This window comes from Halichoerus grypus, chromosome 13 (assembly GCF_964656455.1).
Source record: "Halichoerus grypus chromosome 13, mHalGry1.hap1.1, whole genome shotgun sequence".
Lineage (NCBI taxonomy): Eukaryota > Metazoa > Chordata > Mammalia > Carnivora > Phocidae > Halichoerus > Halichoerus grypus.
In genome coordinates this window covers 7,755,077-7,777,434 of record NC_135724.1, presented here as the reverse complement: position 1 = coordinate 7,777,434, position 22,358 = coordinate 7,755,077, and the positions used below count along the sequence as shown (strand labels likewise).

At 36.1% G+C, this 22,358-nt stretch overlaps 1 protein-coding gene across 4 annotated transcripts in view; it reads right to left on the bottom strand.

Moving 5' to 3' along the window:
• The window catches only part of RTTN (rotatin), a 149,281-nt gene that overhangs the window by 48,195 nt on the left and 78,728 nt on the right, over positions 1–22,358 (bottom strand). For 3 of the 4 annotated variants that reach the window (XM_036109120.2, XM_078060178.1, XM_036109121.2), the window contains 5 exons: positions 22,227–22,337; positions 20,330–20,488; positions 19,035–19,106; positions 5,879–6,068; positions 3,902–3,993 (listed from right to left, as the gene is read on the bottom strand). In XM_036109120.2, coding sequence (XP_035965013.2) covers positions 3,902–3,993; positions 5,879–6,068; positions 19,035–19,106; positions 20,330–20,488; positions 22,227–22,337 — 624 coding nt within the window. The remainder of the gene's footprint in view (positions 1–3,901; positions 3,994–5,878; positions 6,069–19,034; positions 19,107–20,329; positions 20,489–22,226; positions 22,338–22,358) is intronic. The other variant, XM_078060179.1, reaches the window with a different exon arrangement.

Here is a 22,358-nt window from a genome sequence, read left to right as displayed (position 1 = left end):
ATTTAGCTCTCTTAGCTAACCCCTATCTGGTAATTAAACTTTAGCCTTTGTTCCACACTCCAAACAAACCAGGCATTCTCTGAGTATCTAATGCTTTTAGTACCACACAACCACGCATGCAATTATTTTCACATTGTGCTTCATGTTCCTGACTAGACTTTCAACTCTTGTCAGAGAGTACTGAATCGTAAGACGTATCTGAATATCTTTTCGGCTCCCTGCAAATGTGTGCATACATCTAAGAAAGATTAATCCTTTAAAGCTCATTTCAATTGACACTTCTTATACAAAATCACTTTCCATTTCATCATACCCTCTAATGTAACCTCACTGCACCCTGACTATAACATCTACTATGGCACCTATCACATCTGGCTTTGTTGTGAAGGAGTAGAACATCACCGTCAACAACCTGGGCTCTAGAGCCAAACATACTTCTGGATTCAAATAATGCTCTTATCAGTTACCAGCACTGGAACCTTGAACAAGACACTTATTCATTGCATGCCTTAATCTCTTCTTTTGTAAAATAGCAATAGTAAGAATCCCATGAGTAATTTCTCTTTAAATGTTTAAATAAACTTAAACTAAAATAAAATCAGTTTTATTTAAACTGGTGCTCCCAAAGTTCCAAAGAATCACATATTTCACAAAGAAAAGCTCAAAAGGAAAGAAACCACATCTCCTTTATTTTGACAATTGATAAAACGGATTCAAAAAATACAGACATAATTCTGCTCAATAGCAGTAAAAAAAAAACAAAAACACATATTTTGGTTAGAAAACTGTTGTTGCATACCGGTGTATACTAGGTGTAAGTACCCATCTAGTGTGGATATTTCTAAGAACTAGAAATGAGATTTCAGGAGGAAAACCAACCAATGCCTGACCCCTCCTACCTGGGAGAAGGAGACACTGAGCTGGATAGAATTCATCTCTGAAAAGACGGTTACTTAGAAGGGCAATGCACCAACATGAAAATGACACTCTTTACCCTCTCTGTAATTTATGAACATACATGTCCCAATCCCTGCAAAGTTTGCCAAACAACTGAACTAATATATTCATTAGATAACACCATGAAAGTCCCTAATGTGGCATTAACTGCACAGAATGGATAATGACCCAGTGACAGCACACTAGATGATATGACCCAAATCAAAAGACAGTGCTTTCCTTAGAAATACAAAATGGAAAAACCAATAAAAAAATTGCATCTTTTCTCATATCTTGGAAATATACAAAATAATGATATAAATTACCAGATATACTTATTTGCAAAATTTAAATCCACTGAACTGATACCTCAATTTGTAACTTATACTTAAGAAATTATTAGCTGGTCTATGGGGCACCTGGGTGGCTAAGTCGTTAAGCGTCTGCCTTCGGCTCAGGTCATGGTCCCAGAGTCCTGGGATCGAGCCCTGCATCAGGCTGCCTGCTCCGCGGGAAGCCTGCTTCTCCCTCTCCTACTCTCCCTGCTTGTGTTCACTCTCTCGCTGTCTCTGTCCGTCAAATAAATAAATAAAATCTTAAAAAAAAAAAAAAAGAAATTATTAGCTGGTCTAGGTATGACAGCTTAGGTTTAAAGTAATACTAGTATGTGGGCACCTGGGTGGCTTAGTTGGTTAAGTGTCTGACTCTTGATTCCAGCTCAGGTCATGATCTCGGGGTTGTGGGATGGAGCCCGTGTCAGGCTCTGTGCTCAGTGCAGAGTCTGCTGAGGTTTCTCCCTCTCTCTCTGCCCTTTCCTACCAAGCACTCCCACCAAAAATAAATAAATAAATCTTTAAAAATAAATAAATAAATAAATACTGATATAATGAATAAATTCTCCAATTTTTTTTTTCCGGTTGGAACAAAAACATACAGTATCTCGCATGGCAAGAAAAACATGACAATTAGCAAAATTTGGTAATGAGACTACTTCTGTGAATAAAAGTCACCAATCTGGTGAGTAAGTCACCAATACCAAAGCTCTTCTATTTGGAATCCAAAAGAAGAAAAGGAAGAGTTGACTGATAGATAATTATCTCTTGAGAAACTACACAAAATCAATCTCACATAGAACTATAATAAGATTTCTTAAAAAAAAAGATTTCATTGGTATATATTTCTTTTTTTTTTTTTTTTTTTAAAGATTTTATTTATTTATTTGAGAGAGAGAGAATGAGAGAGAGCAAGTACATGAGAGGGGGGAGGGTCAGAGGGAGAAGCAGACTCCCTGCCGAGCAGGGAGCCCGATGCGGGACTCGATCCAGGGACTCCAGGATCATGACCTGAGCCGAAGGCAGTCGCTTAACCAACTGAGCCACCCAGGCGCCCCTCATTGGTATATATTTCTAAAAGAATATGTGACATCCAAACACAAGTTAAAGAGTCTTATGCTAATAGAGGTGCTTCTATTTTAATAATGATTACAATAAATAATGTATTTCTAAAATTTTCCTCAGAAAATCTAGTATCTTGATCTATAATATTTGTTATTATTAAAATATATATTACTATATATTATACACATATTATTATTATTCTCTTATCAAATACAGAAATGCAAAAGTACTTAAGTATTCTTGCATAGGATAAATACAACTTGGTATCTACAAAACAGCTAAGATGACTCAAAGTTAACTAGAGCAATTGCTACTTACTGAGTACCTACTATAAGCAAAGAACTGAAGAATGTACAAATTTCAAGGTTAATCTACAGATAGCCCTTTCAATAAACAGGGAAGCCTAAGAATTACTTTTCAGCACATATTAATGCTGCCCTTCTGTGAATTAAATAACTAATACAGCTCTTTTTTGCATTTAATCATATTATTTCTCTTGTTGAGACGAAGATACATACTATTTCTAGCATGGAAAGGAAAGCATGACATCTAGTGGAACTGGGGTAATTACTCTACTTTTCCAAATAAAGGTTCAATGCAGCACTAACCACAAACTCTTCTGAGTCTAGGGATAAAAAATAACTCCCAAAACTGCAGCAAAAAGTACCAGTGCTGAGAAACTACAGGAAGTGAATCTTATTATTGCCTTATAATTATTTATTATTCTCATATTATTTTTGCTCCTGTAGCAGGAGGGCCAAGCCTTTGCCTTCCTGATAGGGTCTACGACACAGTAACTGTTAAAAAACACTCTAGGATGCAATGTAATGTTTCCCAGTTGAGAGGAAATGATTTCATATGCTTGTAAAACAAGTGAAACCTAGTATCAGTCATATTTAGAAATACTAAGTGTGTTTCAAACTTTTTAGAACAAAGCAACTTATGAATGAAAAGAAAAAGGAAGGCAGGCAGGCATAAATTTCTGGTATTTCAGATAATCAAAACAAGCGTCTATCTGTTGCAAATATTTAGAAAAGTGCTTAAAATCTCCACTACCAAACTGGAATCATTTGAATGGGTCCACTTTCTTCAAATTGCTTTGCCCTTAAGCAAAACTGCATGGTATTCAAGCATTATTATCAGATGGGATCTATTCTATTACTACTGATAAACATTTTTAAACTTTTATGCTTCTGGTTCTATCAAATAAGGTATAAGAAAGGTTGTAAATTCATCTAAAAGGACATTCAGTGTAGCTATATGAGTACATCACACCCTAGTTCTACACAGACAGCAGTTCAAAAAAATCACGGCTGTCAGGCGCCTGGCTGGCTCAGTCAGTGGAGCATGCGGCTCTTGATCTCAGGGTTGTGGGTCTGAGCCCCATGCTGGCTACAGAGATTACTTAAAAAAAATAAACAAATAAAAAATTTCAAAAAAATAAACAAGTAAATCACAGCTATTTTAATCATAACCTTATACTTTTTATACCGTCTTATCGTCCACTATGTAAATTCAAATCTTTTCAGAGATTCAAAATAAAGCACTTATGCATTCTTTAGAAGTACCATTGTTTCCAAGGTGGAGAGAGAACTTGAATCTTGATCTTGATTGGACATCCTAGATGGAGCCCTCCAAAACTTGAATGAGTCATCTAAACCTGTGACAACAGGAAAACTGTCAATATGAATACAGTCTCCTGGGTACTGGAACATTTAACAGAAAGAATACTTGTTATAGGAAACCAATCAAGAACTTGTTACAGGAAACCAACCAAGAAGTAAGGAAAAAAGTTTGCTTAATTGTTATTATTCTTAATTAATTTACGTATAAAGCTTGTTTCACAAAAATTTTAATGACAATTAGTGGAGTTTGCTCACCTAAATCTAATACAATTTATCAAGACCACCAGCTCCCAAACTTTAATGTGCCTAAGAATCATAAAGCGCTTGTTAAAGCAATTTCCTGGGTCCTATTCCCAGAGATTCTACTCCCCCAAATCAGGGTGGGAGCCATAATTTTGCATTTAACAAGCTCACAAAAGATTTCAATGATGTTGGTTCAAGGGCCATGCTTCGAGTAACACTGATCCAGAGAAATCCAAACAATGAAATGGGTCACTTTCCTAATAAGGGCATTTATTTAAATTTTCAGAAATCTCTGGGGCGCCTGGATGGCTCAGTTGGTTAAGCATCTGACTCTGACTTCAGCTCAGGTCATGACCTCAGGGTTAGGAAATGAAGCCCCGCATCAGGCTCCATACTGCGTGCGGAGCTTGCTTAAGATTCTCTCTCCCTCTTCTGCTACCCCTCCCTCCACCCCATCTCTCGCTCTCTTCCTCTTTAAAAAAAAAAAAAATGTTCAAAACCTTCATCAAATGTCATTTTCCTCTTATATCCTCCAAGAACTGAGCAGAAAAGTGAATTAGAAATTCACATTTAAGTCTGGGAGTAAAGGAACTATGTCTGCAATTCACTCTTAGAATAGCTCAGAAAAGAAAAAAATATATATATATGTATACAGGCATATAAATAAATAAATTTTATTTATACACACATACATATACATACACATGGCGTAGGGGAACAAATGCAGTAAAATGTTAACATTTGAGAATGTTCTTGCATTCTTGCATCTTTTCTGTAAGTGTGAAATTATGTCAAGATTTTCTTTTTTTTTTTTTTAAAGATTTTATTTATTTACTTGACAGAGAGACACAGTGAGAGAGGGAACGCAAGCAGGGGGAGAGGGAGAGGGAGAAGCAGGCTTCCTGCGGAGCAGGGAGCCCGATGTGGGACTCGATCCCAGGACCCTGGGATCATGGCCTGAGCCGAAAGCAGACGCTTAACGACTGAGCCACCCAGGCTCCCCATGTAAAGATTTATAAAATTACTATTAAAAATTAATTTTAAAATAAAACTTATTTTTTAAATCATTAAGTTATTTATTATCATGAGACAAAAGTATTTATATGTGCTAAGATCATAGGAAATCCAAAAGAATCTATAAATAGAAACAAAAAGGTTTCAGCAAGATGTTTTGATAAATTAGTACCATACCAAAAACAAATAGCTCTTTGATATATTAGCACAACAAATTAGAAAATTTAGTAGGAAAAGGTCTCATTCTTGATTGCCTAGGAAGAACCTTCCAAAAAGTTTAAAACATCTAATAGAGAAAAAAAAACTGTAAAACTTTACTGAAGGGCATGGAATAACTTATAAAACATTAATAAGATGTCAAAATGGTTTCCATGAAGAATTTATAACATAGAAAAATGCTTAGGCAATGTTTAGTGGAAGGAAGGAACAAAAATGTACATAGATATGAACACAATCATGTAAAACAAACAAAAGCTATAGAGAGAGAGAAGACTGAAGAAAATCCACCCTGACATTAACAAAGGTCATGTCTGCGTAGTGGGGCCCAAAGAATAATGTTTTCCTGTGTACCTTCATTATTTTTCAAATATTTTGTAACAAACACATAGGTTTTCAACAGTTTATAAAAAGTTAGATTTCATAAAAATAATATAATGTACTTACCATTTAAATCGCTGCCTTCTGAAGTTCCATCAAGAGCAGAAAAATTCAAATCAAATGTATACCGTCCCAGGTAACAGTGTTTTACCATCTGATTCAAATGTTCATAAAAATGGCAGTGATATAAAAGAGCCTGAAGGGCAGGTTTTCCCGTGAGCGATAGGCCAGAATCCTCATCGTGGACACAGGGGCCCTGTAGGAAAAGAGGGAGAGAAAAAGAAAGACACACTGCTTTATAACGTAATTTCTTCAAAAAGACCTGCTGTCTGCCCCACATTCCCCTCAACGAATCAAATGGGTCCCAGGTGCTACCATGATCCTTCCACCTGCCTCTGTCCCTCCATACTCGAAGCAGCCTGACTTAGGGCAAATATTTCATAGTCCTCTAAGTTTTTGCTGCCTAAAAATCCTCTGAAGGCAGAAGGCTGCTCTGTTCTATCTCTTGAGGGATAAACATTAGCTTACAATGCTTCTATGAAATGGTACAGTTTTAACCAAGCAATTACATACTTGAGCCGCAAATACAATAAAAGCAGTATTTTTCAACCTACACAGAATAAAATAAGTATTCAAATATCTGAAATAATGTGATCCAGTAATTATGTTCCAAATTATTTTTTGCACCTATCAGTATGCCAGATAAAAATGAAAAGACTCATCGCCATCCAGGATAAAACTTGTTTGCCACACCACTTCTCACTGAATTAATCCTGCCAAAGCAAACATGCAGGCATGCAAGCACGCACACACACTTTCCATCAGGAGGCTAAGAAGAGTCTGCTGTTACACAATTTTAATCTCACTACACTTTTTTCCAAACAATGTTTCTCACTGCCATTCACTCCTTTTCCTAGAATACCCAGTGGCAAAAATCAAGCACTCAGGATACGTTTACAGTTTGCAAATAATCCTGTCACTAGCTTATAATTATTTCTGTTTTTGGAAAATGATAAGGTTATGATTTTTAAAACAGACCATAAGAGAGAGAAAAATAAAAGAAAGAAAACAGAAATCTAAGTGCCACCAGGAAAGGTATGGTCAAAACATATTCAAAGTTTATCATTAACCGTGAGATTTATGTATGGGTCCTTTTCTCATGTCTGCTCATTAGTAAGGAAATATGGATGTTAAAACTTACTATCCAGGAAGATAAAATAATTCACAAGTTAAAGGTAATAATTAAAACAGTAAGATTATTTCCATTAATCTTTCTTTTTCAGGATATTATCATTATAATCAAACCTCTTATTTCATTATTAAATACCTTTTATGGTCATGGATTTGTTATTGTTGTATTCTAATAAACCTACCTAATACTGTGAGCTTACTCTTCATCAAGACAGCAATTTACATATTTAATAAGAAATAAGACTATTTAATGAGCAACCAGCACATGATGGTCCCTGCATAACTTTAAATTTTGAGGTCTAGAAGAAGCAGGTAAAACAGAGAAAAGTACAAGAACAAGGTCATATGGCTGTTAACCATGGTATATGTTTCAGGCAATGTGGCCCTTTCATGCACTACCTTATTTAATTATCTGGAGTGAAATAATTCATCCAAAACCGCAGAGCCAATCCTAACATCCACAGCTTCAAACTCTTCTTTTAAGTAACTTGTAACATTCTAAATGTACAAAACATGTCACATACATAGGAGATGCACAATATTTGCTTAACATCACAAATTAAAGCCCTCACTATAATAATTCAGAGAAGGAATTAACAACCAAGATGAGAATTATAAATAATTCAACTAAGTTTACTAGCTTAGTTCCAACTACTTAACAAACTTCAACAAACCAGTAAAATAAAATGATTAAACAAAGTAGGACAAATACTACCTTTCTAAATATATTTCATAATGATGCCCAGAACAATTTTTAAATTTTATTAGATTATATAAAATTTTTACTTTTGCAAAATCATACCTATATAATCACTTCCTCAGATGAGTTACACCACAGTCTAAAATTCATAAAGGTTTAACAAAAATAGATGAAAGAATATAAGCTATATAAATCTCAAAAACAAGCTCTTCAAGAGCTCTCATTAAATCTACTGGTTCTTTATTCTGTAAAGGTCTCCTGAGGCTGATGGTTATACCAACTGCTAGAGGAAAGGTATTATAAACTCACTGTCTTCTAAAATCCATCTTTTCAGGGTGCCTGGGTGGCTCAGTTGGTTAAGTGTCTGACTCTTGATTTTGGCTCAGGTCATGATCTCAGGGTTGTGAGATCGAGCCCCGCATCAGAATCCACACTCAGTGGAGAGTATGTTTGTCCCTCTCCCTTTTGCTCCTCCCCCCGCTAATAAAATCTTTTAAAAATAATAAATAAATAAATAAAATCCATCTTTTTTTCAGTTATAAGTATTTCCAAAGTAAATGAGAAATTATATATGTGATGCAGAACTGTAATAGTTATTCTCTAAGTATATATAATTATCATAGTAATAAAGAATCATTAACATAATCACATTTACCCTTCAATTGGTGTACAGATAGTCCTTGACTTACAATGGTTCAATCTACAGTTTTTCAACTTTATAATGGAGCAAAGTGATACGTGTTCAGTAAAAACCGTATTTCAAACTTTGAATTTTGATCTCTTCCTCGGCTGGCGATATGCAGTAACATATTTTCATGACGCTAGGTAGCAGTAACCAGCCGCAGCTCCTAGTCAGCCAGGGACCACAAGGGTAAATAACTGATAAAACTATTCTGTTTTTCATTTTCATTACAATATTCAATAAACTACAAGGATATTCAACACTTTATTATAAAAAAGGCTTTGTGTTAGATGATTTTGCCCGACTGCAGGCTAATGTAAGTGTTATGAGCACATTTAAGGTAGGCATGGCTAATCTGTGATATTCGATAGGTATATTAAATGCATTTTCAACTTACAGTATTTTCAATTTAACAGTGAGTTTAGTGGGACATAACCCCACTGTAAGTCAAGGAAGATCTATATTTTAAAAATTCATTTTTTCTCTAGTCCTTATGAATATAAAAAGAAAAGATTTAGAAAATAATGATAAAAAATAAGTCATAATAAGAGATGTAAATTTAAAATTCCATCTACTTAATAAGGTTTCAGAACCTGTTTTTTGCCGGGGGTGCCTGGCTGGCTCAGTCGGAAGAGTATACAACTCTTGATCTCGGGGTTGAGAGTTCGAGCCCCATGTTGGGTGTAGAAATTACTTAAATAAAAACTTAAAAAAAAAAAAAAAAAGGAGCATCTAGATGGCTCAGTGAATTAAGTGTCAGACTCTTGGTTTCAGCTCAAGTCATGATCTCAGGGTGGTAGGATCGAGCCCTGTGTCAGACTTCACACTCAGCACAGAGTCTGCTTAAGATTCTTTCTTCCCCCACTGCCTGAATACTCTCTCGCTCAAATAAATAAATAAATAAATAAAATCTTTTAAAAAAAGCCCGTTTTTTTTCTTTGCCTACAAATCAGTGAAAATTATTTCAGCCTACCAAGATTGAAGAAGTTAAATTAATTCTGATATGAACAAAAGGATTAATACCCCAGAAAATAAAGACTAAGAGATAAAAATATAAAAGATAAGGAGATAAAAAGAAAATCAATTCAAGAGACTTAATATTGGACTCATATGATATGTGGAAAGATAGAACAAAGGAAAAAGAAAAATGATTTTTAAAATAAATAAATATGAGGGGTGCATGGGTAGCTCAGTCAGTTAAGCATCTGACTCTTGATTTCTGCTCAGGTCATGATCTTAGGGTCCTGGGATTGAGCCCCGAGTCAGGCTCCATACTCAGCAAGGGGTCCACTTGAGGATTCTCTCTCTCCCTCTCCATCTGCCCCTCCCCCCACTTGTGCGCAAGCATGCGCACTTTCTCTGTTGCTAAAATAAATAAATCTTTAAAAAATAAAATAAATAAATATGAAAAAATGTGTCAGAGCCAAAAGATACAGAACATCTATGTCTTCAAATTAAGGGGCTTAATGAGTGTCAAGCAAGAGCAATGAAAAAAGATACATAACCATAAAATTCTAGGACCTCAAAGATAAAGAGAGGATGGATAGGGGTGCCTGGTGGCTCAGTCACTGAGCATCTGCCTTCGGCCCAAGTCATGATCCCAGGGTCCTGGAATCAAGCCCCACATCGGGCTCCCTGCTCAGTGGGGAGCCTTCTTCTCCCTCTCCCACTCCCCCTGCTTGTGTTCCCTCTCTTGCTGTCTCTCTCTGTCAAATAAATAAATAAAATCTTAAAAAAAAAAAGATAAAGAGATGATGATAAATGAAAAAGTTGGCCATAAAGAGGTAAAAAAGCCAGATGGACATCCAACTTCTCATCGGCAGTATGGGATGTCAGAAGACAATGGAGCAAAATTCTTATGAAGAATGATTTCAACCTATCTGGTAACTACCTAAACTACTGAAGTACAACTGAAGTACAATTTAAATACATTTTCAAATATGCAAGAACTCATTAAGTTTATCGTGCATGCACTTGTTTTTAGGTAGCAGTATGATTATTTGAAGATAATTTCTAGGATAAAGGATCCTAACTGAAAAGAAAGGATGACTAAGAGTCTAGAAAAACATTAGATACGATATAAACTCACAATTCAAAAAAAAATTAGATAGACAGAAACTCTATAGGAAAAAAAAATCACCCAAACCACTTTTTTAATGACACACACACATACACACCTATGTAGGTATACATACAATATATATAAATATCAGAAAATTTTTCTTCTGAGCACCAGAGAAATCACAGCCCTAGAAGCAGAGATAGAGAAGTATAACCACAGCCCTGTAAGTGGCTCTGTTGTAAATTACTAGTTTTCAATTTTTAGAATCAACTTATAGATAAATCAAGGCTGTGGAAGAGAACGTAAATGTCATCAACATTCACCAAGTGAAAGATAAAACTGACAAAGATTGGCAGAAGTGAAAGGACAGGAACATCTTAGCCACAACTTCCTTACCTTCTAAATGGTGGGGACAGAGAGATCATCCACAGGTCACAAGATCAGAAACAGCAGGTGGAGAAACTAAGTTTGGTAATAGAACTAAATTTGCAGGACATTATTTAAATGAGCTAACTCCTGTGTATCAACACAGTAAAGGAACAAACATTATTGCAAACTACTATTTAGAGATATGAAGGTAACTACCTGAAGAATTAAAATCAGTAGGAGGTAAAGCTGTCTCTGTGAATGAAGAGAGGCAGTAAATTTCATTATAAGCTCTAATGGTGGTTTTAACTGTATATATTTATTACTTTAAAAATTCTTCTAAAAATTCAAACAATTCATTCAAAATATTTTTAAGTTCTCAAAGAAGACCAAATCTGGAATACGTACATACTACACCATGATTTTTTTTATTCGATTTATTTTACCTAAGCATGAAGCCGGAGTCCCCATTCTCCACGTGCCAAAGCTTCCTAGCGGCAACGGCAGGTTAGCGACAGAGCTGTACTCAAGGCAGCAGAGCCAAGCCCAGCATGTGCACAAGAGATGGTCTGACTCAGGCTTTCCACAGAGGACTAATGGTACAAGGTCCAGAACAATGAAGCTGTTCATGCATACACAAGGCTTCGCTCCACAGATCCATCAGTAATTGATGGGGCTGTCTTCTGGCATAGTGGGGAAATCAGCATGGTCTAATTGCTCTGTCTCAGGATGTCTATATCCTTACCAAACTTGCCCTCAGGTGGGTGCTGGGGCTGCCAGATCATCTGCAAAACTGCCAAGGAGAGCTGAGAAGGACAGTATGCAAAGAAAGAAAACTCTTCAAATTACCAGGTACCATTATAAGTAAGTTTGCAAAGAAAACAGCAAATTACGTCATAAAACACTCCAATTAATTTGAAAATATTGTTCTCAAGGATGCAATAAGCTATAATATTAATTTAAAAACATATATTTTACTCCTGGTGTCCCAGTACTATATACCCATTTAGCTGTGGTTCAAAAGGAACTAGAAGCAAAATAAAAATTACATTTAAAAAGAGCAGAGAATAGGGGCACCTGGTTGGCTTAGTGGGTGAGCACACGACTCTTAACCTCAGGGTTGTGGGTTCAAGCCCCACGCTGGGCGTAGATATTACTTAAAATCTTAAAAAAAAAAAAAAAGACTAGAGAATATTTTCAAGATGAAAAAAGAATTATTTTGAGGGTGCCTGGGTGGCTCAGTTGGCTAAGCGACTGCCTTCGGCTCAGGTCATGATCCTGGAGTCCCTGGATCGAGTCCCGCATCCGACTCCTGCTCGGCAGGGAGTCTGCTTCTCCCTCTGACCCTCCCCCCTTTCATGTGCTCTCTCTCTCATTCTCTCTCTCTCAAATAAATAAATAAAATCTTTAAAAAAAAAAAAGGAATTATTTTGATATATAACAAGTAGAAAAAACTGGTCTAATATAATCCAGAGATTGGAAAAAATGACGCTAGTTACATAAGAAATCCCTAACTACATAGAAACTATGAATATAGATAAAATGATACTGCTTCTCTGACACCAAGTATTTATTGTTTTGCGAAATCAACACTTACAATGATTCAGGATGAACATCATACGAAAAATATGTACTGGTAATTATCACATTAAATATGGAAATGATATATACTGTAACTATAAATGAGTCGACTATCTATCTAAAACACACAAACACATATGCAGGTTTCCAGCTGTGTCCACTATGAGTACATGGAAGCAATGACTCCTTCCCCCTGCCCAGGAACAATGAACATATTTAGAACCCAGATCTCATTTCTAAATACAATTCTCCATTAAAAGAAATCAGGGGTCTCTGAGCAAATGTCTGATTCCAGGCTGGGGCTGGAAATTCTGGAACATCTTGCTATACCAGAAAATAGGGCAGTGCTCAAAGACTGAAGAAAACACATTAAAGGGACAAAAGATTCTTTTTTTTTTTTTTTTTTAAGATTTTATTTATTTGACAGCGAGAGAGGGAACACAAGCAGGGGGAGTGGGAGAGGAAGAAGCAGGCTTCCCGCGGAGCAATGCGGGGCTCGATCTCAGGACCCTGGGATCATGACCCGAGCCGAAGGCAGACGCCTAACGACTGAGCCACCCAGGCACCCCAAGGGACAAAAGATTCTTCATGAAGGGGCTTCACCTAGTCAAATCCAGAACAATTTGAATATCTAAATAAATAAGGATAGAAACTGGCTATAACTTATAAGACAAAGAATCTTTTGAGTCTACACTGGTGTAAATAAATAAAAAGTAAATAAATAAAGAGGGAAGAAATGAAAGCTCTTTCTTACAGTAAAATGTAATAAATGTAGAAAGAATGACAGAATTAGAAAGTCACCACTTGGCATCCATTCTGTAATAATTGCTTCAGACAAGAATCACAAATGGAAGTTAAAACTAGCAGAAGAAAGTTGATGAGAAGTAGATATGGATACAGTTTCAGAGTGTCTTCCTGCAAAAGGAAAAACTAACTCCACAAGAAGGAAACAAGGAGATTCTGCCTTAACCAAGTAAGCAAAGTCAGTATCCCCAGTAATGGGACAAAGAGATGATCTTGTCTCCTGATACAATGTACTAACAAGAACACATCACTTCTACGCTTTTCGGTCAAAAAATGTATAACCTGAATCTAATCATGAGAACAGATAAACCTAATTAAAGAATATTACAAAAACTAAATAGCCTGTACTCTTCAAAAATGCTAAGGTCGGGCACCTGGGTGGCTCAGTTGGTTAAGCGACTGCCTTCGGCTCAGGTCATGATCCCGGAGTCCTGGGATCAAGTCCCACATCGGGCTCCCGCCTCAGCAGGGAGCCTGCTTCTCCCTCTGACCCTATCCCCTCTCATGCTGTTTCTCTCTCTCTAATAAATAAATAAATAAAATCTTAAAAAAAAAAAATACTAAGGTCATAAATGTTAGATTCAGGAACTATTTTAGATGAAAGAAATGAAATAGATATGACAACCATCTGTAACATGTATTTCTGATCCTAGATCTTGACTGGGGTGGTGTTTTTTCTTTCCTATGAAGGACAATAGTGGGACAACTGGAAAATTTTGAATAATTACCTAATTTTAATAATTATTATAATGATTTTATATGAGAATGTCCTCATTTTTAGGAAATTCACACTTAAGTGTTTAGGGGAAAAAGAAGCATTATGCCTGCAATTCTGAACAGTTCAGAGAAAAGATACTAGCAGACAGAGCTAAGGCAAACTTGGTATAATTTTAACATTTGGGAAGGTATATAATAATTGTACTGTTTCTGCAACTTTTACATAAGATTAATTTTTTTCAAAATAAAGTTAAAAAAATAAAATATATATAGACAAGTCGAAGTCCTATAACAAATGTGGAAAGGAACTAAAGCATAAACAAGTGTACTTACACCACAAACCGACAAGTCACTATATTTAAGTGCATGAAATTACCTTTCCATTTAAATGTGTGATAACATTTTCAAGTGGAAAGAACAACTTTAATATTATAAAAATTATGCATAAGCTAACATGATTCTACATAAAATATTATAGCAATGTTCCCTGGGTACATGTTTGTCTTCTCCCACAGGCCATAAGCCCCAGAGAATTAAATCTGATTACCTGTGAGGCCCCAAAATTTAGGTACTCAACAAATGTTTACAGAAATGAACTCAAACAAACTACATAGATTATCCCTATCTAGCTAATAAATTTGTTATAATCAACTCTAAAATCCCATTCTCATTATTAAAGTTGCAGGGATATGGATTTGTGACAATGGTTCTCAAACTAAACCCAGCAACAGACCCTTCCACATACAAGAGTACTAAATGCAAGTCAGACTGTAGAGAACCGGTTTACAGGAGACTGGAGAGCTGGGAGCACGAGAGCTTGGAGCCCCACGGACAATGATTCTGTTTCCTCTGCCTGAGAAGGCTGCAGTCTTCAAGAAGGGAAGACCGGTATTTATAGCATCACTCTTAAAAAACAGTGCCTTGAGGGCGCCTGCATGGCCCAGCTGGTTGAGCGGCCAGCTCTTGATTTCAGCCCAGATCATGATCACAGGATCCTGGGACAGAGACCGGTGTCCAGCTCCATGCTCAGTGGGGAGTCTGCTTGAGGATTCTTTCTCTCTCTTCCTCTCCCTCTGCCCCAACCCCCACTCGTGTGCACGTGTGCGCTCTCTCTCTCAAATAAATAAATCTTTAGAAAAGCAAAAAACAGTGCTGTGATGCACACCAGGACTGATACACCAAAAACTGGGTTCTCACTGCAGTAGGAGCCAGCGTTTCAGGCCCCTAAGGTGTTGGGTGCTGAGGGAAACTGCACTGAAGTCAGGCTCCTTCTCTTCCCCTGCTCCTGGGGACTGCCCACATCCACCACACTTCTGTATCCATGCACCAGTAAGTGGGGAACCGTCCTACAAAACTTAAGACCTGATTTTTAACTTTACTTAGCAATATCATTATGCACTAGCAAAGACTAATGAAGCACTATCATGTCTGGGATGGGGGCTGAGAGAAACATTTAAGAAATATATGAAAAATATGGTCACATACATTCTACACGAAAGATTAAGTTAATTGGTAAGAAGTAAGGCAAGGCAGGGGCGCCTGGATGGCTCAGGTGATTAAGCGTCTGCCTATGGCTCAGGTCATGATTTCAGAGTCCTGGATCGAGCCCCACATCGGGCTCTCTACTCTGCTGGGAGTCTGCTTCTACCTCTCCCTCTCCCTCTGTGCTTTACCTCTCTCTCACTCTCTCTCTCTCAAATAAATAAAATCTTAAAAAAAAAAGAGAGAGAAACAAAGCCAATAAAGTTAGTATATGAAAAAGAACCTAAATTATTGATATATATATTAAATGCTGTGTCTGATTAAAGAAAGTTAAAATGGATTATATGGTTTACTGAGAGTATTTTTTAATAAATACTTTTAAAATTAAAATGTTTTAAGTGATTTATGCCTCACCTTGTTCCAGAAAAGATTTAAGGCCTATTACAAGGAAAGGTAAATTATAACATGATAGTAAAAGTATAGCAGGGATGAAAGAAAGAAAAAGAAAGGTATGAAAATATCAGAACCAGGAATAAAGCCAGAAAACAATATACCAGATAAGCCACATTTGATAGGAAGGCTCTAAACTTTCTAGCAGTCAGCAATAAAAGGAAAACCAACCAGTTACATAATTTATATATGCGAATTATTACCACTCAGAAGTACAACAATTCCAGAAGTGACATGAAATAGGAATTTATTCTGGGTGTGTAGGAAAAGAATTTGGAAAGGGGCAGTAATCACGAAAAGAACACCGCAGAATGCCCAGCGGAGCAATAGTGCAGAGCGTATCAACTTAGACTTCAGGCATCAAAACAAAGTGGAAAGCAGTAAAAGCAATTCTCTTTGTAAAACGTAATTAATGAAATATCTACCTCAACCAAATTAACATATTTACAATGCTTCTAGATACTGGTGCTGCTTCCTGCTCTATCCTCAAAATACTGTGAAATATATATAAAGACAAGCGAATATAACATTTTTTTGAATAAGATTATTATTCATCATTCTACCAAAGACAGTTTTAAGTTTTAGAATACTGGATTTGTAGCACCTTCTTTCTAGATGTAATAGAATGGCAAAGGTCACAACCTCTTGGAGATTATAAAAGTCCATTGAAGTATTTGAAGACTATTTTTCTCCCTTCTTGGAACAGCTGTTTTCACTTTGGGATTTAAAGTACCACTAAACTTTTTTTAAAAATGGGGGACAGGGGCGCGTGGGTGGCTCAGTCAGTTAAGCGTCTGCCTTCGGCTCAGGTCATGATCCCAGGGTCCTGGGATTGAGCCCCGCATCAGGCTCCCTGCTCAGTGGAGAGTCTGCGGCTCCCTCTCCCTCTGCCTGCCTCTCTGCCTACTTGTGCTTTCTATCTCTCTGTCAAATAAATAAATAAAATATTTTTTAAAAAAAGGGGGGGGGACAAATAGGTGGCTACCAACTCTTCATAGTGCTAAGGACACTTAAAAACCAAAAATAATGACCAAAAAAAAACCAGATCAAAAAAAAGAGAGGAAGGGGCGCCTGGGTGGCTCAGTCGTTAAGCGTCTGCCTTCGGCTCAGGTCATGATCCCAGGGTCCTGGGATCGAGCCCCACATTGGGCTCCCTGCTCCGCGGGAAGCCTGCTTCTCCCTCTCCCACTCCCCCTGCTTGTGTTCCCTCTCTCACTGTCTTTCTCTCTGTCAAATAAATAAATAAAATCTTTAAAAAAAAAAAGAGAGAGGAAGAAAATCTGAGCTTATTATGATGAGCTTATTAAAAACACAAAAAAACAAGCTTATTTTTCTAATTTTGCTTAAGACTAGCAAAAGTTTCATCATCAAATACTATTTTGAATTAGAGCAGCTCTCAAAAATTTTGATTCTGGCCATAATAAGCAAGGCAAAAGACTCCAAAAGCTCATTTAAAGCACTATTTTCAGGGCGTCTGGGTGGCTCAGTCAGTTAAGTGTCTGCCTTTGGCTCAGGTCATGATCCTGGGGTCCTGGAATCAAGCCCCGCATCAGGTTCTCTGCTCAGCGGAGAGCCTGCTTCTCCCTCTCCCTCTGTCTGCTGCTCCCCCTGCTTGTGATCCCTCTTCTCTCTGTCTCCCTGTCAAATAAATAAAATCTTAAAAAAAAAAAAAAAGCACTATTTCAACTTTTTAGTAGAAAATTAATTCTATGACAAAGAAGTGGAGAATAATAAAACCAAAAGCTGCAGTAAGCATGTCACTAGCAACAAAAAGGAACTGTATACTATTTAACTTGTAAGAGAAAAACATGAACATCTATGCATGCTTCTATATTATAACAAAATGTCACAAGAGCTTTAATAGAGCCCAGAAGTAGTATTACTCTTGCTTTTATATATTTATTTCAACAATAAAAAATTCATCGGCATTACATTACCAAGCATATAAAACACAAGTGTCACTAGTTTAACAATGGGACTAGAGATGACTTGAGTATTTGAGCCAAAAACAACACATTTTAAAATCTAGTTATTGTATAAGAAGCATCAAAACTACTACACCATTAACATAAATATTAATCCTGTGTATTCCTTCCAGTTTTGTCTCCTATGGTTTTATTACAATGCAGACTACGAATAAGCAACCATTATCAGAAGAAAATGTGAAACAAATTAGAGGAACAAGTAGAAAAGTGGCCTAGGATTTTCCATAACTAGCAGAGTTAAGCTGGATGTGTCAGGTGTGGAAAACTGAGCCTTCCAAGAGTTAAATGAGATGTGGGCCTTGACCTGGACCCATGCTTCAGGTCACTGCCTGAAAAGCTGCCCTCACTGCAGGTGCAAGTGGATCTAGCAATTCCTCCAAAGATACATTCTAATGGAAAATTTAAAAGAAACCTTGGATTTGTCTAGGATCCTGGAGAGTGAGATGCAACAGTATGATTAGTAAACACACACAGAGAAAGAGCATATCTTATCTCCCCAATGACAGCACTTTTCTATTCTCCAAATCATCTAAAAAGCAGCAGGCTATAAAAAAGCTAGGTACTACCAGACTTGATTTTCAGAACAAAAAATTAATCCAGTAAAAACCAAAGAAAGATAAGTTATGACCTTAACTGCGCTAATCCAGAAAAGGAAAAAAATACATTAACATTAATGCATTCTTAACCATAAACAAATTTATGTATTATTATTAAAATAGAGAGGCAGTATAATGAGTGGGTAAGAGAGACTAGCTAGACTCAAAGCAAAGGTGTGAATCAGGGCAAACTATTTAAACCTTCTGCGCTAAATTTCTTTAATCTACAAAATGAAAATAATCAGTGGTTCAGAATTCAAACAATTACACAAGTTAATTATTAAGTTAAATATTGTTAGGTCCTAGAAGAGTGCATAATAAACACTGTATCAGCTATTATTATTTCTGTACATGGTAAACACCATGTTAGCTATTATTTCTGCTCAAAATTATCTTTAACATTACAGAGAAAAATTTGTAAATCTGATCAAGTATAAGAAAATTTCTACATTCTCTTTTAAGAGATATTGTTGCCATAGTTTCAACAGTAATGACAGAGATATATATATATATATATATATATATATATATATATATATACATGCTGAAACTTTATCAATTAATCTCAAATATCTACTAGCTTGATAACTGTTTAAAGTCACCCACCTGCCAGGTATAATCCTTTATAATTACTGAAGGCATTGGAATTACAAGGAGATTCTGAAGAATAAATGCAGCCTTAAAAAAAAAAAGAAAAAGAAAATGTCAATACTGCCACCTTGTTGTCATCTCTGAAATAACCAATATATTGAAATTTAATAATAAAAAACATATCACTGGGCAACTGCACATGCTGAGACATCAATATGAGAGCTCATTGCTTGTTATATGATGACCTAACAGTGGGTGAAATTATTTCATCAGGAAATAGACCTTTTCCCATTTCAGAATTTTATTTTTCCAAAAAATGATCTATAAAATATAAAATATAAACTGTTCTGGTAGCAGTTAAGAAATACACTTTCATGTTTCTATTATTATACACACACACACACACACACACACCCTTCTCTTTCTCCCCCTCATACAAGCTCCTCTCAATAAAAAAGTCCTAACTAAAAATACAAACCACAAATGTCCAACTTTACCTTCCACGTTCTGAAGATGGTCAAATTAAATAATCTTAGTAGTATGAACACTGGTCATCTATATAGTGAAGATGACTATATGAGGGTGAATAACAGGGGTAATGGAAGGGATCCAAGAGAGTGAAATTTTCAACCATCTTAATTTTAAGTCAATAGATATCTTTAAAAATTGGTAAATCAAGAGGAAGCTACAAGTTTAAGCATTACTATTAAAAAACAAATAACAAGAAAATTACAGCATTTGGATTTTGGAACCGAATACTGGCAAATGGTGGGCCCTAGAGCTGCTGTTTCCTCCATAAGCCTCTAATCACTATTTCATTACTGTTTTTAAAAATATTTGCATCAATCATCATTTCAGTAAAAGCAGCAATGAAAGAAAACCACAAATTATTTAGAAAGATTTAAAATAGGGTTTATTTTTCCTCTTAGGTCATATGATAAATACTACAGAGTATTGTGACAGCCACTCATCCCAAGTAAAGCTTTATAGATATTACTCATATACACTGAGGTAACAGAAAAGTAATTTTTTTCTGTGAACTACTTTTCAATGTGTAATTATATAGAAGAGTTTGTATAAAATATAGCAAATTCAGCTTTGATTTTGTCAAAATAAAGGACTCCAGTATTTACTGTGAATTAGTATCTTTTTTATTCTCTGATATCATTTTATTTGGGTGTTTTTGCAGGCAGAAAAGATCATGGTGGGTGATCAGTCCACAGTGCTGAACAGAGAGTATGATTTTTAAAGACCATCACAACGAATTTCTACGGTTGAAAGGGGAGGAGGTGCTAAAGGGACAGCCGTACCTCCCGGCGCACCATGCTACATTCCGACTGGTCCAGAAGAATGTGCACCACCGTTCCCCAGAGCCCACCAGAAATGTTCTGACAACTGTTGGACAATGCCATGCAACCAGTTTCAAGGGTGGTCAGTGCTGATCCTAATCCCAGCGAAGTAAACCTCACCTGTTCAGATTAAAGAAAAGTTGTCAAATCAAAGAATCCAATTCCCTAACATGGATTCTTAATTTTTCTGGTACATAAGAGATCATACTTTTATGACACGGATGATCCTAAATTATAAAAGGCACTTACAGAAAATAATGCCCTATAAATTTATATATGAATAAAAATCCTATTCCACAATTCAAACAAGCAAATGTCACAGAAAATTAAAACCAGGTATAAATAAGAATAAAAATTAAAACTCACAAACCTCTTTCTAGAGAAAGCATCGGGTGCTTACATATCTTTTATGAACATGATTCCTGTTTATTCCTCATTTTTAAAGAGCTTATCTATTATTTTGTTCTACCATCCTTAAGTTATTAGTGTCTCTTCCAACTGACTTAACTTTTTTGAAACTTCTTTTCAAAAAGAAATAACTATCTTTTTATAAAGGATTTAGTATTTTCTCCAAAACTACTGTAAAAGAAAAATGTTTCAATTAAGATTGATGAGGTATAATACGTTTACCATAGTCCCACTGCTGCTCAAGCTATGCATTTTGGTTCACTTCTGAATTCTGATTCTAAGTTTCACTGATAGCTACAGGGTAACAAAAAATAATGTAGTCATAACACAGTCAAGCAACAAGTCCAAGTTCAATGTGTACAAAGAATGGAACCTCTAGGTTCAGATCAAATAGCATTTCTAAAAATCAAGGTTTTTAGTGGAATAGAATATAATCATTGCTTGCTTGAATTTAACAGATGGTGCCCACAGTTAACAGTACTGTATTATATACTTAAAATTTTGCTAAGAGGATGAATCTTATGTTCAGGATTCTAATCACAAAAATAAACAATAGAGAGGACAGGAGGAAACTTTTGTAGGTGAAGGATATGTTTACAACACTGATTGTGGTAATGATTTCAGGGGTGTACACTTATCTCCAAATTCCTGAACTTGTACACATTAAATATGTACAGCTTTTTGTATGTCAATCATACCTCAATAAAGTGGTTTTTAAGAAAAGAGGTAAGTGGACAAATGGCTAAAACTAGAAATTTTATTAATATAAAATTTTGCACTGCAATGGTATTATTGTATTAAATGACACACTAATGTCATTTTGCAGCTATCCTTCTAAACTCATTGAAAATGGCTAGGTTTCTCCATTAATTTTTCACTCTTCTTTCTAAAAGTGAAAGATTCTATGATCCTTTCTTTTTTTCTATTTTTTAGTCTGTACTTTAATGAGTTTGACTGAAAAGGGTCTGCTATGAACTGAACTGTATCCCCTCTAAATTGGTATGTTGAAGCCCTAACCCCCAATGTACCTAAATTTGATGATAGAGCTTTTAGAAGGTAATTAAGGTTAAATGAGGTCTTAAGGGTAGGGTCCTAATCTGATGGGATTGGTGGCCTTATAAGAGGAGGAAGAAAGGAAAGGTCACTGAGTACACAGTGAGAAGGCAGCTGTCTGAAAGCCAGAAAGGAGAGCCCTCACCATGTCAACCATGTTGACACCTTAATCTCAGATTTCCAGCCTCCAGAACTATGAGAAAATAAATTTCTGTGTTTCAAGTCACCTATGTTATGTGTTATGGCAGCCCAAACTAAGACAGGGAGTAAACAGCTTAAGGTATAGTCACTAAAATAATCTCAGTGTGGAAAATATGAATTCACATATATGCATACAGATTTTGTTTCATTTGTTTTTAATCTACACATAATGGACTCGACTTTCCCTCACACTGACCTCTGGGTCTCGATCAACCCATAATGGAATCAACCAAGCCAATCCTTGTTGAGTACGAGCATGCTCTTCACTGTGAGTACCCAAAGGCAAGAACCAAAGTGACATCCACTCCTAGAATGAAAAAAAGGGAAG